This window comes from Sinocyclocheilus anshuiensis, unplaced genomic scaffold (genome assembly GCF_001515605.1).
Source record: "Sinocyclocheilus anshuiensis isolate Anshui unplaced genomic scaffold, SAMN03320099.WGS_v1.1 scaffold429, whole genome shotgun sequence".
Classification (NCBI taxonomy): Eukaryota; Metazoa; Chordata; class Actinopteri; order Cypriniformes; family Cyprinidae; genus Sinocyclocheilus; species Sinocyclocheilus anshuiensis.
The window spans coordinates 83358-102467 of NW_015539859.1; the positions used below are offsets into that span (position 1 = coordinate 83358).

A 19110-nucleotide genomic window follows, 5' to 3' on the forward strand; every position below is an offset into this window, starting at 1 on the left:
GATCACAGCAGCGCGATTCCTGAAACTCATCGTGCTCATAGACACAAACAATCATTACACATACGGGGGAAAAAAATACAAAATTAAACTACTCATGTCGCCACAATCCATGTTTCGCAGAGTAAATTCATCGTCATCATTACTTACCCGCAAATCCAGGGAGATGTAGTTTCTGGGAGATGTAGATTTGTAGTTTCCCCCCTTTGGGTAATTTAACGTAGATAACGTAGATATCGTGTTTTGATATTTACATATATATTTATTTTCTTATAGTATCCACAAAATATATGCATTATGGTTGTAGAGAAGAAAATTGCAGTTTAAAAAAGGACGTGCTGACGTCACATTAGTGATGGTTGCTGGGAGTTGTAGTTCACATAAGGTGGGCGTGTCTACAAGGCACAGTTCTGTGATGCATCAATTTGGAATGACATCCTGGTGAAAACACAGGCTGTCCACTTAGATAAAGGACTTTTTTTTTTTTACCTCTTGTCTGCATGAGTTGTGCAATCAATAGCTGTGTGGGTAAAAAACTGGATCTCATACTCTACCACATATAGTTTTCAGTAGTTCCACATTCACTGGTAAAACAATACATTGTTCTATTATAATCAGGATCATTATTTCAAGTTTTTGTTTTTTTTTGTTTTTGAAGCTCTATTCTCTATTCTATTGGCTGTGACAATTTTCATCAGGACTGAAGGATTAATTGCTCATTTGAATTTTAAGATCTTGAGCTGGACTAGTACTCTGAATAATATGCAAATGAAAAATCAATATCAAAAACACTTGAACGAGCTGTGTTCAACCAAGTCTCTGCCTTTCTCACACAGAACAACCTCCTCGACAGCAACCAGTCTGGTATTAAAAGTGGACATTCAACCGAGACTGCCTTGCTTTCAGTTGTTGAAGCCCTAAGACTGGCAAGAGTGGCTTCCAAATCTTCAATACTTAACTTGCTGGATCTGTCCGCTGCTTTTGACATGGTTAACCACCAGATCCTCCTGTCAACCCTATTGGCAAAGGGCATCTCAGGAACCACACTCCAGTGGTTTGAGTCTTACCTATCAGATAGGTCCTTCAAGGTATCTTGGAGAGGTGAGGTGTCCAAGTCACAACATCTAACTACTGGGGTGCCTCAGGGCTCAGTTCTTGGACCACTTCTCTTCTCTGTCTACATGGCATCACTAGGTTCTGTCATTCAGAAACTTGGCTTTTCATATCACTGCTATGCTGATGACACTCAACTCTACCTCTCATTCCATCCTGATGATCCGACGATAGCTGCTCGCATCTCAGCTTGTCTAACAGTCATTTCTTGCTAGATGAAGGACCATCACCTTCAACTTAACCTTGCCAAGACAGAAGTAAGCCGTTTTCTGTGAATGTGCGAGACTTCCGGTTCATTTTTTACAGTCATTTTAAGGTTTAATATGTTACCATAGACATTGCTCTACTCCGCTCATATGGTATTAATTTCACTTGTGCAGGTCTTTAAAAAAGTCTTAAATTTGATTTTACAAATCCTGCAGATACCCTGAACCGCCTGAACGGCCCCAACCACTCCCGTTCTGAGGTCTCCCGGATTTTGGTACCCAAATGTTGACAGGTATATGCATTTGAGTTCGGCAGGTTACATGCTTGCGCAGAGAGAGTGTGAAAAAGCAGACGTGGTAAATAATATTGCTATTTAAATATGACAGGCTCATAACTCTTACGACATGGGAAATACAGTTGCAAATGGACTTTGCTTTTCCATTTGAAATTTGGCAGTCACTGTGCATTCATGAAAACGCAAACAGTAATGCAAGATTTGCAATTGTGTTTGGATTATATCACAATTTGTCACATGTGGGGTTAGTTCACCCAAAAATGGAAATTCTGTCATTAATTGCTCGCCCGCATGTCATTCCAAACCAGTAAGACCTTGTTTCATCTTCAAGCAGCAAAACCATCTGTTTTGTACAGCTAAAAATAGCTGGAAGCGGATGAGACCAGAAACCAGACACATTAAATTTACAAATGGCTGCGCCCGCTCTTACGGGAAAAATAAGGTGGATAATATGGAGACACTGTCTGTTCGTTCACGCCATAGACTGTATAAAAACATGGACGTAGTGTCCGTGACGTCACCCGTAGGTTCCTGAAGAGGTTTTTGAAGCTCAAAGTGGGCAGAGCCGGCCGTCGCCATCTTGGCAGCGCGTCACCGCGTGTCACTCCCGGATAATCGAAAATGGGCAAAAAGGCGGGAGCTGGTTGCTGAAACCACGCCCACCTAGCTCGACGGTGGTGACAGCAGCGGCAATCCACCTGTCACTCAAGTGGTCACGCCCTTAATTATTCAGAAATGTAAGGCTTAATATAATTTAAACGGATGACTTATAAAAAAATTCACCCCCCTCACAGTTGTCATGAAGGACAAAATTAGCTATATAAACCAAAATCATTTTTTGAACCAGGCTGTAAACATGTTTTTTTCTGCTGTAAAGTTGGGCATTTTAACATGGGGAGTCTATGGGATTGACTCCCTTTTGCAGCCAGCCTCTAGCGGCCAGTTGATGAATTACAGTTTAAGTCACTTCCTTGTTGGCATCACCAGAGAGAGCGGCAGGTTGCCGCTTGGTTCACGCACATCTATCGGCTGTATTTCTGCCGCTCCAAAGGTGCCTCCTGCTGGCAGAGAATGAATTTACATTTTTAATAAGCCCTTGCTATTTTTTTGTTCAAACTAAAGCGAAAATTGACCCCTATTTTTAAGCATAAAACACGCAGAGTTGTAAATGTGAACTGGTGGATCGACATATTTATGCTACTAAATTGCCCTCATTTGTAAGTCGCTTTGGATAAAAGCTTCTGATAAATGACTAAATGTAAATATAAATATAAATTAATATAATTGATTTTGAGTTCGGCAGGTTACATGCTTGCGCAGAGAGAGTGTGAAAAAGCAGACGTGGTAAATAATATTGCTATTTAAATATGACAGGCTCATAACTCTTACGACATGGGAAATACAGTTGCAAATGGACTTTGCTTTTCCATTTGAAATTTGGCAGTCACTGTGCGTTCGCAAAAGCGAAAACGCAAACGGTGATGCAAGATTTGCAATTGCGTTTGGATTATGTCACTATTTATGCGTCCACATATCATATGGAAAACTCAATTGAAAATACAATTTGCCATTCATTTTGAAAATAGTCAGATATATCCTTCCATACTGGACCATGAATGCAGCGTTACGTAATCAAGTAGTACAGTAAGTCATGTACAGTAATTTTCACACAATCCCTCATTTACAGACGGTCCCTAAATATTGGCCTGATACAAGTATGTGCGTAACGCACAATCCCATGCTCTTCCATTCATTACCAGCGTGCAGGAGGGTGTGTGTATGAGTGCGTGAGTGAGTGTGTGTGTGTGTGTGTGTGTGTGTGCGCGCGCTCTGTACCAATACATACAGATACACGGGATGAAGATGATGAGACTCTACTAAGACGGGTGGACCTTCTAGATTGGATACATTTCGGGATCGGACCTGAATCAGCGTGTTTGCGCTCGGACTCCCCATCTATTAACCGGACAAATATCTGCCGACATATTGAAGAATATCTGCGTCTCTCTGTATAATGCCGACACATATGAGATTCCGGAGAAGGTCATTCCTCGGGCTTTTATTTCTCTTCTCGCTCTCCACTTCTGCACTGTACTTCATCTATTCAGCTCCTGGCATAGGTAAGCCACTGAGACATTTAGTTGTATAAGAATGAATAACATCTGTTCTGAATACATGTGGCTGATATCTGTAGCCTAGTCTGCTTATTTAGGCGGGTCTGTTAAATATAGTCAGTTGATGATCATACGATGGACGCGACTAGTGAATGGCAATCATTGTTTTTGTTTTTAATTTATGATGTAGCTATTATATAATGCACGAGCGATCTGTGTTTGGAGACCGCATTCTGTTAAACGTCCCATCAAATGCATGTAGTTTACTGTGGTCAGCATGTATAGATGAAGACCTCCATTTCTAGAGGACACTTCACATATCTCCGGGCAAACAGCATAAACGAGCCTTTTGTTTTTTAACTTTGTTTACAGAGCGTGTTCCAGTCGCATTATGAATTGTGCTACTATTATATCTTCGGCCTTTCCGGGACACACCGCACAGTTTTTTTTTTGGTCAAGTCCCGCCCCCAAAGACGCGCCTTCCCGGCAGCGAAGTTACAGATGGCTTCGGTACTAATGAATAGTTTATTAGGATATGCTGACGCTGTTAAAAACGATAAATCGTGATTTTGAATACAGGTTATAGTAGGATTTGTAAACGTTGATTCGCGAAGAACTCTCTATTAGCTTTATTTCATTCCTAAATAATGCAACTGCAAATATTTAGCCACAATATATTAGCCTACATGTCATGCAATGTTTAAGAGATTTGTTAATATGCACAGGTATAATTACAAATGACATGAAACATAAACTGCATATTTTTAAAACCATATGACTTAATCTACCCTGTACAAATATGGAGGTGTTGAGCGTATTAGGTAAAAAAAAACATTAAAAGGCCTAAAAAAGTGAGCGAGAATATAAAACAATATAACATTCTTAGTACTGAACATTGAGATAAAATTAGATGCTTTGCAAAGCTGTGGTCATGTCACAACAGATCAAGATCAAGTATTGCACGCTTAGAGAGGAACCTTGTGTGGTCAAGTGTATTTTATTTTATGTTGCCTTCTACGTGATTTTGTTTTCTTAACTTTCCTTTATCATTTAGAGGCAACCCATTTCTCCTTTGTAGCCTTTGTCTGCATTGTTTCAGCTTATTGCTATGTACATTTGCTTCATTATTAATGAAGCTGCTTTAAAAACCATTTTAGCTTCCTTCTGCCATGGGGGTTTCCTTTTATAGTAGGCATGTTTAAAAGAAGAACAAGGACCAGTAATTCTAGTGTGTTAATAATGAATGAAAAGTTATGCAGAAGGTGCGTTTGTCCCAGATGGAGGTGACTGACATGTGAAGGGAGTGAAACGGCAATGCCCTCTTCAGGAAGACATCTTTGTTCAAACACAGGGAAACAGGAAATGTCAAGTATAGTGTTTCTGGTAATTGTGGGGCATATTTCTGGCATTAAACATATGAGCTCTCCTTTGGAAACCAGTGATTTTAGGTTGTCTTCACCCAGAAAACAAAGTGGAGAATTCACAACTAAAAAAAAAACGTTGTAGTTTTTGCGTTCTGGCTGTTGACTACTGTGATGGAAATCTAATCTTAAAGGGTTAGTTCACCCAAAAATGAAGATTCTGTCATAATTTACTCACCATCATGTCATTCCAAACCCATAAGACTTCTATTAGTCTAAGGAATACAAATAAAGATATTTTGGTAATATACATAAAATATGGTAAACACAGAAGCTCAACTAAACAAACCACACTGATTCTCGCAAAAGCTTACACATGAATGTGTGGCACACTAGAACAAACCTCATTGGTTCTCACACATCAGGCAAGTACGGCTGAGCTTCTGGTTACCCTATTTGATATGCTCTGTATATGTTTGTTGATCAATATTTATATGTGAATTAAATCTGTTCATCGTATAAAGTGACTGTGTTCAACCGCTGTGATTCATATGGATTACTTTGTTGATGCCTTTATAAACTTCTGAAACTTGTTGCCTGGACTTTCAATGAATGGACACAAATGATTAAAAGGAAATATTAAAAATATCTTCATTTGTGTTTTATGGATGAATGAAAGTCTTCTGGGTTTTCATTTTCATTTTTGGATGAACTAACCTTTTACTTCATTTGGTAACACAAATTTGCAGATTTGAATGAGCTAGACTTTAGTAAGATTCCTCATCTTGTCAACCGTTATACACATTAAAAGTTTCAATCAAAACATTTGCTAATTGCAGGTAAGAATTTTGCCTCATCAAACTCAAAAGTAATTAACAAACTTTCCAAATTTGAGATCATCATGTGTTTATTACCTTAAGTCAGTTCAAAATCCTCTGCAAGTCAAAGGATAATGCATGTTGACTCTTTTTAAATACTGTAGTGCATTTAAAGGAACATTGTATGAAAGTTTTTATTATATAAAGACAATTACTATAATTTTTGGATGGAATATCCTTAAATTGTATTAGGCTATATAAATGTGCTCTCAAGATATTGACTATATATTGTAAATTCAGATAAATACAGCATATTGTATGGCGATTAATTCATGAATTCAATCACAATTAAAAACAGATATTTATTTTTAAGATTTTAGGATTTGCTGAGAAAAGTCCCCAAATGATGACAGTTCAAACTACATTATTGGCAGACAAAAGCTTTGAATAGACATTCTGTATTGTGACAAACATTCAAAACTATAAAACCATTCGGGATTTGGTTGTATGTTCTTGTTGACTGTTTGTTGAGGTATGGGCATGCAATCAAAAGTGGAGGCAGATGAATGTGAGCTGGACAGGACTGAATGATTGGAGAAGTCCTGCATATGGCACTAGAGAAAAAATCAGTTGTCCAGTTGTGACATTTTGATTAAACATTACATTGTTCACATAAATCGTTCATAATAAGATCTATAAGATACATTTAGAAAAATATAGGGTGAATTTTATTGCATGCCAATATATCAGTGTTATATCGACTATGTTTAGGGTTTTACCATAGGGACAATGTCCAGAATTCAGTGTACCAGGAATTACAGTAGATGATCTTGACCTCAATTTGGTCAAAGACAAACAATAAGAGTATTGTGTATGTCTCTATATTTATCTCAATGAGAAATGCAGTGGAACCATGGAGACACTTGTCTCGTGTCCCCATGGAAACAACAGCAGCAGCAGCAGCAGCTCTATTACCCCTGAGAAGTATTTAATGCTTGTCAAGGGAATTAGGTTCGTAGGTCACTGAAACCTACAGTAAACCACTTACTGCTCATTTCACACACGCTGCAGCTCAGGGGAGGTATCGTGGGCCACAGATGTGTCCGATTTCTGCAGTTTATTGAATTAAACCAAGAGAAATCCTGCTGGAGCTCACTAGAACACAGATCCTATTTATAGACGCGGACCCCATGGAAACCCAGGTGCCTCCGTTCGTCCTCTGAGCAAGCCACTGAACGCCAGACAGAAGACAAAAGAGGAAGAGGAACCGTCTTTCTGCAGGACTGCCTACATTCCAATCCTGAATGTCCAGTTGAGGTTCAAAAAGGGTCAGATCTGGGGATTGAAGAAATGAAGGAATACATCTGACATAATCCTGATGTTCATGAAATCATTGTTGAAATTGTTGAGCAGTGTCTGTAATCCATGACTACGGGATTAGATCCAATGACTCCCACGAGATGGTGGTCCTATATGAGATTATGCCAAGCATCTTTGTTGATCCTGGGAAAACATTCAAACCACACAGATTGTTGGGTTAGAATTACGGTAAGGCTTTGGACAGGGGTTGGGGCTTATTTGTCTGTTTTTTCCCTTTGATTTTAGGATTAGTTAAAGGTTGGGGTTATTTGACAGAAATGTTCTTGATCTAGGAACACATCCCTGGAAAAAATCAGTCATCTGGTCCACACCATAACAGATTCTTCTTTATGTTCAGAATATATGGTGACCTTCTTTTGTCTGGTTGTATAAAGGTGATTCATCAAACCACATTTGTGTGTTCCATTGCACAGGATCTTGCACCAAATTATACGTTGGCCTTTCTAAATGACAAGCTACCATAATTTCCATGAAGAATGTCGTTCAGACTGACAGACTTGTGGTTATATGCATACAGCATACAGGTACATTGGCTTGAAATTATTGCATGATCTTTATCGTCATGTTTGAATATCATTTCAAAAACTGACCCGATTCAAACCGAAAAGACACAATGACTTACCGCACAAGTTTATTTTCTATGAATGGCACTTGCCAATGCAAAACTCACCACCGCTGTTTTTGAGTTGGCTTGAGAAGTTTCCCAGGAGTTGTAAGTGTTTTCTGAGTGGTTTCTAAGTGAAGGTTAAGGTGCTGCTGGGGAGTTTTTTTGTGATTGCTAAATGCATGCTTACTGACCCAAGTCAAATAGGCCCACTCCCATGACTCAATGGCATTCTGGCCTACACCAGGGGTCTTCAACCCTGCCCCTGAAGACCCACTGCAGAGTTCAGCTCCAATCTTAAGTGATACCTTACGTGGTAAACTAAAATTGTTACCTTAAAGAGCAGTTTTTACCTGATTTAACCCATACCAATTTGTTTTTTTTGGTATAAATTAATGTGCTTAGGTTGATTAAGTGACATCAAATAATATATTGTTATTTGAATAATTTGTTACTATTTTTTGGTGTATATTCAGGGGGGGGAAAGGGATTAGGAGTATGCATGCATGCGAGAAAGGTTAATGCTTTTGCAATCAAGTATGCGTGACTTTTGCTATTTTCCTCTTTTAACTTTGTAACCACATAGGTCACCACATGCATTGCACATTTAACACCACAATTCCCAAAAACCTACTTAAGTGAACCCTCATGAAGACACATGCAAATGCTGCAAAGCTACAAAGCACCCTTCAACCTAGAGTCGTGCAGAAACAGCATATGCTGAAATATTCATTCACATCTTACATGTAGTGGCATGAGAGGACGTTTATAAGAGGACACAATGCAGAATCATACCAACCTCATCAATGAACTCTATGACCAGTTCGACACAATGGAAAGTAGTTGCTTAGAGGCAGGGCATTCCAGCTGATCTCTGGTTAGTGTCATATTTGCATGGCCATTTGTTTACGGACGATTAGGGCCATGGAAACGCAACAAGGAGGATCATGGGATAAAGAAGGGCAAAAGCATCTACCATCTAATCTTGTGACAGGTAATAGTTTGGTACACATTAGACAGAGGAAAATCAAACTGGCCATGGATATACAATTATTAAACAATTAGTTATTTGGGGTGAACTCTAACTATCCTGAGAAATTTGAACTGTAGTAGACATTACACACCCCCCTAGTAGATGGAAATTCATAATGTTATACTTTTTAAATATTTGTATGAATATTTATTCTTTTTTTTTTTTTTTTTACAAATCTTGCAGTGTCATTTGTTCTGCAGAAATACAACAGGTGCATCTAGAAAGACTGAACCCTTGTATTATCAGTTTGACTGTGATATCATGTGCTACTTTGGTGAAATGCTCATAGTTGTCAGACTTAGGGTGTTATTAACCACATATTGTATATACATTGAAAGCATGCCCGCTAGAGTTACCGTCTAATGTCCAATGACAGTCATGTGACACCAAATTCCACAATAAGAATGGACTTTGTTCAAACATCAATTTGAGAAGGCAGCCGCCACCTCCCCAGTCACTACTACATGTAATCCTCTTAGCCTTTTCACTAGCCACGTGAAAAATGACTGAGCTAATCTATTTACTCATTTAATTGACACGGTAATCAACAGTCTTACCATCTGTTCATGATCAGTATATGTATATATATATATATATATGTATGTATGTATGTATGTATGTATGTGTGTGTGTGTGTGTGTGTGTGTGTATACTGCTCTAAAAATGAAGGGAACACTTCGATACACATTGGATCTCAATGAATGAAATATTCAAGTTGAAAATCTTTACTTATATACATAAGTACCCTGGGGGGATCTCCTTACAGACCTGGATCAGGGCATCAGTGAGCTCCTAGACCAGGGGTGCCCAAACTCGGTCCTGGAGGGCCAGTGTCCTGCAGAGTTTAGATCCAACTTGCCTCAACACACCTGCCGTGAAATTTCTAGTATGTCTAGTAAGAGCTTGATTAGCTGGTTCAGGTGTGTCTGATTGGGGTAGGAGCTAAACTCTTCAGGACACCGGCCCTCCAGGACCGAGTTTAGGCACCCCTGTCCTAGACAGTCTGTGGTGTTGTTTGGAGGCTTCGGATGCTCCGATACATAAAGTCCCAGAGGTTCTCAATTGGATTTAGGTCTAGGGAATGTGATGGCCAGTCAATGGCATCAATGCCTTCATCATCCAGAAAATGCCTACACACTCTGGCCACGTGAGACTAAGCATTGTCTTCACCAGGAGAAACCCTGGGCCCACTGCATAAGATCTGACAATGGCTCTGAGGATTTCATCCCTGTATTTAACAGAAGTAAGGGTACTGTTGGCTAGAATATGGACCCTCCAAGGATATTCCTCCCCAGCCCATCACTGACCCAATGCCAAAACGGTCATGCTGGATGATGTTGAAGGCAGCATAACGTTCCCCATGGTATCTCCAGACTCTTTCACGTCTGTCACGTGTGCCCAGTGTGATCCTGCTCGCATCCGTGAAGAGAACGGGGCGCCAGTGGCAGACTTGCCAATTCTGGTGTTCTCTGGCAAATGCAAATTGAGCTGCACAGTGCTTGGCAGTGGGCACAGGTCCCACTACAGGACGTCAGCCCCTCATGGACTTCTGACAGTTTGGTCAGAAACATGCATACCAGTAGCCTGCTGGAGCTCATTTGCTGGGCTCTGGCAGTGTTCCTCCTTGCACAAAGGAGCAGATACTGGTCCTGCTGCTGGGTTGTTGCCTATCTCCCATCTCCCGGTATCTCATCCATGCTCTTGAGACTGTGTTGGGAGACAAAGCAAACCTCCTTGTGGCGGCACATATGGATGTGCCATCCTGGAGCTGGACTACCTGTGCCACATGATTGGGTTGCAGGTACTACTTCATAGTATAATTAATGAGAAAGACCCTAACAAAACACAAAAGTAGAGACAAATCAGTCAGGAAGGATAAGGAGAGAGCAATTGTCTATGGCCACACAGACTTGACATTTGGTCCAACTCAAAAAAGAGTCGTACAACAAAATCTGATGAAACTTGCACGGTGTATGCTTGGCTTTAAACAGAACTGTCACTGGAGCATAACCATATCATATGGAAACGTACAAATGAGATTGTACAAACTGATATGAATAGTTCATTGTATGTTGAAATCAGGAGGTTTTTCTCTGAAAATTACACAACAAACCTACAGTGTACAAAACTACACAACAGACGAGGTGTAGTTTATGACGGCAGTGCACCTGTGTGGGTGTTTACCTGCAGCGACATGCAACATTACTCTTATTTGACTGCCACGGTTGCATCCAGAAATGAGGAAACTCTGGTCATACAGGGTAAGTTTGTGCGTCTGATCCAAACGTCGCATATTCCAACCAGAAGTTGCCTTTTTAAAATAATTCTGGACCGGATTCCTTTTAGTAACATTTTCAAATTAGCATTTCTAAAAATAACCAGAGGGTAACGCTCTGGTGCCCTGCTTTGTCCAGCTAGCAAACTGAAATGGCTTACTCCGCTTAAATAAACAGAAAAGATTACATCCTGCAGTATAGCTATAAACTGTGTGATGTTTACCGTGCCATGTCAGGAAAATGACAAGGAAATACATCAGCCAATGCAATAACCTGTTTTATTGTGTAAAATTCAACCTGTAAGATTTGATTCATATGAACTAAAACTAAACATGAATGTCCACCTGTAAACCTAACCCACAGAGGGGTGCAGTATGTACAAATGAAATCGTACAAATTTGCCACTAATTCATCAAAATGTAAAATAGCTGTGACGTGTTATGAGAGTGTGTTGGTTTTTCTGTCTTGATCAAATTATCCTGGGATTTAGGATAAAAATCTAGTTTTGACTCTTACATTTGCTCACTGCATGCTTGTTTTTGAACACTTGATGCAGGAATAGCGTTCTTCTGCTTTGCTATTTCTTGCTTTGACATGTTTTTCCCTCTTGTAGTGTCTGCTCAACACTAGGTGAGTTATTTGTATCACAGATGGTAGCGTGGAGGGGCGCAAGACTAATTAAACACAGTATCTTGCCAAGCAGATGAGACCTTTGTCGTGTTGTTACAGCAGTGGGGATATTGATATTGTTGATATTGCCATCATGGCAGCCAGTGTCACATGCCTGTCGTGTCATAATAAAGCAACAGAAATCAGGTTTTACTGTCCAGTTGATTGTATCCATCTGAGAACATCTACACTGTGTACAGTATGCCACAGAAAAAGGACACTGATTTTGTTATTGCATTTATCCTTTTATTTGGGGTTTAGCAGGCCAAAAGTAATTCATATGTCAATGAAAATCTTGCCCTTTCACATAACTCTCAAGTTTCGCTTGTACAGTTGTTTCCTACTGCACCCCTAATATTTGTAAATGTAAATGAGCTGTGTGGGACAAGTTTCTGAATACTGAATTAGTGTTAATATGTCAATGTGGACAGATGATCGTATGACGTAATAATCTTGAAGATTAGCGTACTCAATAGTTTATACTGGGGGAAATTTTGCATTGTGAATGTGCAAAAAAGAAAAAAAAACCCTTGTAAAAGGGCACTTGTAAAATAAAAGTGCAGCTGTGTGAAGACCTTAGTTTGGTGGGGTGGACAATATCAAACATAAGAGGAAGAGATACAGATAAGGAACTTCAATGTGTCTGTGTGTGTCAGAGGTTTACATGCCTGGGAAATTATAGAGGACAGACGTAAGTTTGCTACTTTGTCTCAGTTGAATTGTCACATGCACACACACAAGAGAGAGAGAGAGAGAGAGAGAGAGAGAGAGAGAGAGAGAGAGAGAGAGGGGTTGGAGATTGGAGAATTACCAACGTTTTGCCACAAATGACAGGTTTTACAGTTGTCTGGTTAGATTCCTGTGCCTGGAAGAAAACTATCAAACTCACAAACACCAATGTGATCGGTGTCTAGTGTCCTTTAACACAATGAAAAACAAGTACAGAGCTAGCTGACTAACCTACATTTCCCTTTGGCTGCAAAGAAAATAGATAAACCAGTTACAGTTTTTGCCTATTGCTTGAACACTTTTTGCAAAACTTCGGCTCATTGTGTCAAAACTTTACACACAAGAACAATGAACAATGTCTTCTCCATCATGTATTTCTGTTTTGTTTTGTTGTTTGTTGTCAATGTATATGTCACCATTATGTGTATCTTTTCATTTATAGTGAATGAATGTTGTATTATTGTTGGCTGTCCTTATGTTAGTTTTATGTTACCTGCCTAGGGACTGCAGATGAAAAGTAGTTATTGTTACTAATTCTGGCATATTTACATGGTGTATATTTATACAACAATGTTCATGAATATGCATGGTCCCTATTAAATAAACCAATAAATAAATAAATATGATAAATTATACATATATTGTAAATGTAAATTGTACATTAATATATCATCAATTATTATAGAATATAATTATAAAAATAATATGATACACATTAGGATAATTAGGGTTATAATAAAAGTTAACTACTTCAAAGACATCCATTTGAAAAGAGATATTAAAAGACAAATTAATGTGATGGTATTTTTTTGTTAATATATATATATATATATATATATATATATATATATATGTGTGTGTGTGTGTGTGTGTGTGTGTGTGTTCCATAAAGCAGAGTACTTTTTTGTGAAAAATAAAAGACACAACACTGGGAAATAAACCATTCACATCTATGTCGAATTGAAACTCTGCTATCAAAACCTAACAATCCTTTGTCAAAATGTCACTCTGATGACAAAATGATACACACTTGCATCATATGAATACACTTTCAGATTAGCAGCGAATCTTTACACTTTATATAAAACACTGCAGTCTATAATTGTCACTGTTTTTATTCAGTTCATCAGGTGGCATTCTGTGAAGCTCAATGCAACACTTACAGTTTTTGTTCTGTTTTTTTCCAACAAAGGTTTTCACAACAACCAAAAATGAAAGTACTGAAAGGTTACAAATGACATCAACTCAATACTGCACATCACAGTACTATACTTTACAGTACAGTACAGTAAATGCAGTAATACAAAAATAAAACACAAAATACACTACTGTAAATACAGAAAAACAGGCCAATTGTGCGTGGGTGGGATTACAGATCCTGCCGTCTGTTTGGGTCTGGCCACAGGATCTCATCAACGTCACAAGCGATATTTTCTCCTGCTAAGCAACGGGGAAAATAACACCTTGTGTGCCGAATCCAGCCATGGATTGATGTTACCTCAATGTCTTCGCATGCCTCTTCCATTGCCTGCAGAAGAGGCATGCGGGCATGTGGTTGGCGGTCATATACGCGCCATCTCCAAGCGGAAAAAAATTCCTCTATAGGATTTAGAAATGGCGAGTAAGGGGGCAAGTACAGAGAGTGGAGAGTTGAAGACATACCTGTTTTCCAGTCTTAATGTCCTTATGATGGATGCAACTGTGAACCGGCTTAGATGAGGGTGGACTCTCTGCCCAGCTTCCCTCATTGTCAGGCCATGATTTATCACATGATCCACCAACGTTGCTCTAATATCATCTGAAATATTGTTCCGTGCATAGCCTCTTCGACCATGTCCTACTCCTCTCTCTCTTTGTCTTTGTCTTCCTCTTCCTCTACCTCTACCTCTTGCGCTCCCTGCCTCCATGCTTGCAAAGTTCTCAAAATGGCTCAACTGAGGCCTATTTGTGGTTGGCTGATTGGTGATCAGTTTTGTAAGTAAGTGTTTTCAGGTGTGTGTCTAAGTGTTTTCAATCACCCAATGTGTTTTGTATTTTGAATAGATGTGTTTTCCCAATGGTACCCATGAGATTTCATTTATGAACGAAGTGTCTTATGTATGAAATAGTGTGTAGTGTGCAGGAGCAAGTGTGTTGCAGAATTGCAACTGAAGTGCAAAGCAGCGCTTTTGTTTAAGGTATGGTTACACTGTGTTTAAGGTATAGTAACAAAAGCTTCAAGTTTTGTTACTTTGGTCTAAGCATGTGTCTATAGTGTTCAAGCAATAGGCAAAAACTGTAAATACTTTTGATCATGTTTAATAATGTAAACTGTTTCACAGTGATGTCCTCTAATAATGAATCTCTTTTCTTTTTTTCCATAAAAGAGAGTCTCTTAGATTTGCAAAAAAAGGTTAGCATGTTGCTAAGCTAATGACACAAATTAAATTAAAATCAATTTAAAGCATAAAATATAATTAAACTATAACTAGAAATGCACTTTTTTCAGTTTCAGTCCAAAAAAAAAAATCCAACTGAAAATCTTGACATAAATCATGTACAAAACTGGTTACGTTTACTTCCAATAAAAGAATGTTTAACAAAGAAATAAGCAGTGCGCATGTAAAAGATCCAGGTTTCATTTAATGTAATGAAAATTTGAAAATGAAAGTGCTCCTATTAAGCTATTTGAAAGGTTCATAATTTGGTTTTGGGAGTCCCCAACAACAGGTTTACATGCAAGGTCAAATTTTCTTATAATATGCATTTAATTTGACGTTATTTCTCAACGACTCTCAAATGATTTGTTAGAAGATTCATCTTTCCAAACCCCTCCGTTGCATGAGGCTGCTCTGCTCTGATTGGTCCGATGACCCAGTCTGTTGTGATTGGTCTACTGCGAACAGCGCATGTCACAAACGGAACACCCATCACCAGTACTGGAATACGGCTTATCAATAATGCACCCTATTATAATAATATAATAATACTGCTCCACTCTGTTCTAAAAAAGAAAGAATCAGTTGTTTTACACTTGTGTTAGCGAACCGGACTTGGTAGTAAAGACCCAAACAATAATGGTATATGCGTTAGCCAAACACAGACATAGAGTACTGATAAAGCACTGCAGTTTGTAAAGCAATGTATTGCTCCATCCTTTATCATGACTCCCAAGTACAACAGACATTCTATATGAAAATAAACCAAATTCACTTTCACAGCGTCTTCTCGACATTACGTTATCTACACGAACAAGCTACACCTTTTGATGTTTGTTTTCACAGGATGTCCAAGCAGAACATAGGTGGGCATTATGCAAATGTAAGAATTTGTGATGTGTGAAATTCGCGGAAATGGGATTTGAATTTAAAACTACTCGATTCAGCGGTTCAGAGTCGACTCTTTCTTTTGAGACACAATAACTTCATTTATGATGTACTTTCAGCTTTGCAGACCGTTTACATTCACATTCAGCTACATTACTCACTGCATGAAAGGTCATTTTCAAAAATCCATAATAGGGCACTTTAATTGATGATTTGGAAGTGAAATGAAATTATTTTGATTCATATAGAATTCTCTAAGCAAATATTAAATTGCTTTAATACTAAACGTCTTAGAAAGTATAGCTTGAAAAGGTTTATAACAACCAATAATGAATAGCACATCTAAGACTGCAAAGTCTGAATGGAGTCAACATTTCAATACAATACTGGCTTTGCTGGCACTGTATAAACACTTAATGAACAATCAATACCACATGTGGTTTTGAAGGCATGAGAACTACAAAAAATGGAGCAGGAAGAGATGTTGTCTTCCTAACATGATTAACATAACATGATTCAAAAAACATCTTCCTGTACAAACACATATGTTAGCTATCAAATGGAAACATTCCATAGACTTGTATTGTTTTTCTATACAGCTAGTTAGAAATACTTTATGCATTTTAACAGTTTTAAAAATCTTTATTTGCTTAATTTTTTAGACCGTTTTTGCTAATGAGGATGTCCCCAAAGGGAGGTTTGGTCAGATTTAACTAATTTCAGTGAACATATTTGCCACCAAAATATGGTTAAGTCAGTACGCATACACATTAAAAACCTGAAAAAAGAATAACTTCTAATCTTTGATCATAACTCAAGACAAGCACACACACAGCTCTACCCTAAAAGCAAACACACATACACAGGAATAATTGGAATGTACAAAACCACCTTAAGCAAGCATGCAGTGTGTGTGTGTGTGAGAGTTAGGATTGGTTTATAGAATTAAAATTAGCCTATTTAAAGAAAACTGGGTGTGAATGTAAACAGTGGCGGTTCGTGGGTTTTAAAATAGAGGAGGCACACTAATTGTATTGGTCTGGGATCCCTGCCGATTATTATTATTATATTATTTGCTTAACCACTTTAAAATGGCTTTTTGGTTGCTTTTAGTCAGAAAACGTAAAGAAAAGGACATACATACAGCAAGATAATATAATTTCACTTACCTGGCCTGTCACTTGAAGCAAACATCCATCCCTTCTTAAAAGTCTGTGTTAAAAGAGAGCTGCCTGTTGCGAACTTAATTAAGCCGACTGCTAGCCTATATCCAGCTTAGGCTGTTTTCCCTTAATTTTTATATATACTGTTTGAATGACAGCTTGCTAAATCTGTTGGTGATCAAATATTCAATATAGCTACTCATCATAAGTACTTGGTACATTTTCAGCGCAGCGGCAGACGTTCAAACTAATATCACGTAATTTACGTCTCTGTGATGATTGGTTGATATCAGGAGGAGGCTAGCCTCCCTTGCAAGGGTTCTTTTCTCAACACTCCTCAGCGCTGAAAGTGAACACTCGATGCTGATTGGCTAGTTTTTTTTTACCAACGGAGGCACGAGAGCTCGGCTCTCCCCCGGCCTCCCCCTCCCCTTCTCTATCACCTAGCGGTTGTAATTACATCAGCAGATTCGGCACATTCGCGATAGAAAAGCGGCGCTTTCACGTTATGATATTACAACTGTGAAATTACAAACAAAAAATACACATTCTGAGACATGAACTGAAATGAATTGTGAATTTTATTAACATTAAATCGTCCTCCTCCCATTTTCACCTCAAAATTATGGGGAAGCTGTGCCTCCCCTGCCTCCCCTGACGAGCCGCCACTGAATGTAAACTACTAACATGGATATGAAAACAAGCTTGCTGGTTTTTTGTGTGTGAACTGGGATATGATAAACCACATTACTTTGAAGACACACCAGCATATGCTAATCGATCTCACTGGTCATGTGAGTGTTGTTATTGAGGAATTGGAGTGTGTGTGTGTGTGTGTGTGCGTGTGCGTGTGCGTGTGTGTGTGTACTGCACGGGTGGGCTACACAGATGCCTTATGAGTAACCCATGACTACATGTGATCTGGTGCACACTTCAGATCAGGTCATTGCTAGCATATGTCTCTGTGTTTTATATTTTTCATATGTACACGACTGCTTAAAAGTTTGGGGTCAATAAGATGATTTTAGATGAATCGTAAGAATCTGTTCACTAAAGACTGGAGTAATGATGCTGAAAATTCAGCTTTGCCATCACAGAAACAAATTACATTTTGCAATAAATTAAAATAGAAATTAGTTATTTTAAATTGTAATAATATTTCACAATATTGCTGTTTTTACTGTATTTTTGATCAAATAAATGCAGCCTTAGTGAAAATATTAGACTTATGAGAAATTAAAAAATCTTATTGACCCCCAAATTTTGAATGGTGGTGTATCTGAGCATTTTTTCAAGCAGTGGTTTAATTAATAGACCATCAGATCCATATTTAGTTTGAGCCGGCTCATTTTTTAAAGTTTTTCAACCAGCAGCGGCAGCATGATCATGTGATCACAGCTTACTGAAGTCACAAGGCACTTTATGGTTGTCTGCAGAGTCTGAAATGCTTGCATACTGCTGACAGCACATCAGATGGTTCATATGACGATAAATTAATGCAGGAGCAGTAAAAAAAATTTGTGCTGATATAAGTCAAACATGTTCTCACAATGCTTACATGAATGTAATTATATCACATTACACAAATGTTAGGACAAGAAGCTGGGTGGAGGTCATCAGGATTCAGGATACGTGAGATATGAGATGAGGCAATCAGAATCATAAAGATTTATGGAGATGTTTATTGTTGCTTTAGTGCTATAAACTGGTCTTAATGAAAAGCTTACTGATGCTTAATACTGTTTATAGGTCATGATATGTTAATCTAAAAGCTTAGTGCCTTCTTTTCAAAGCACAACAGCACACTAACAAACACAGTTACCTTCTAGAAAGAAAGTCACAAGTTTGATCTTTTTAAATGACTCCTGCTTTTTTTACTACATCGTTCAATATATATATATATATATATACAGTATCTCACAGAAGTGAGTACTCTAAACCGCAAATTGGGCCCAATTAGCCATTTTCTCTTCCTGGTGTCATGTGACTCATTAGTGTTACAAGGTCTCAGGTGTGAATGGGGAGCAGGTGTGTTAAATTTGGTAT

At 38.4% G+C, this 19110-nt stretch overlaps 1 protein-coding gene across 2 annotated transcripts in view; it reads left to right on the top strand.

Annotated features, from left to right (window-relative positions):
- The first annotated feature begins 3369 nt into the window (after window positions 1-3369).
- The window catches only part of LOC107684873 (beta-1,4-galactosyltransferase 5-like), a 24566-nt gene continuing 8825 nt past the window's right edge, over window positions 3370-19110 (top strand). For both annotated transcript variants that reach the window (XM_016481242.1, XM_016481243.1), the window contains exon 1: window positions 3370-3732. In XM_016481242.1, coding sequence (XP_016336728.1) covers window positions 3627-3732 — 106 coding nt within the window. In that variant the 5' untranslated portion in view covers window positions 3370-3626. The remainder of the gene's footprint in view (window positions 3733-19110) is intronic.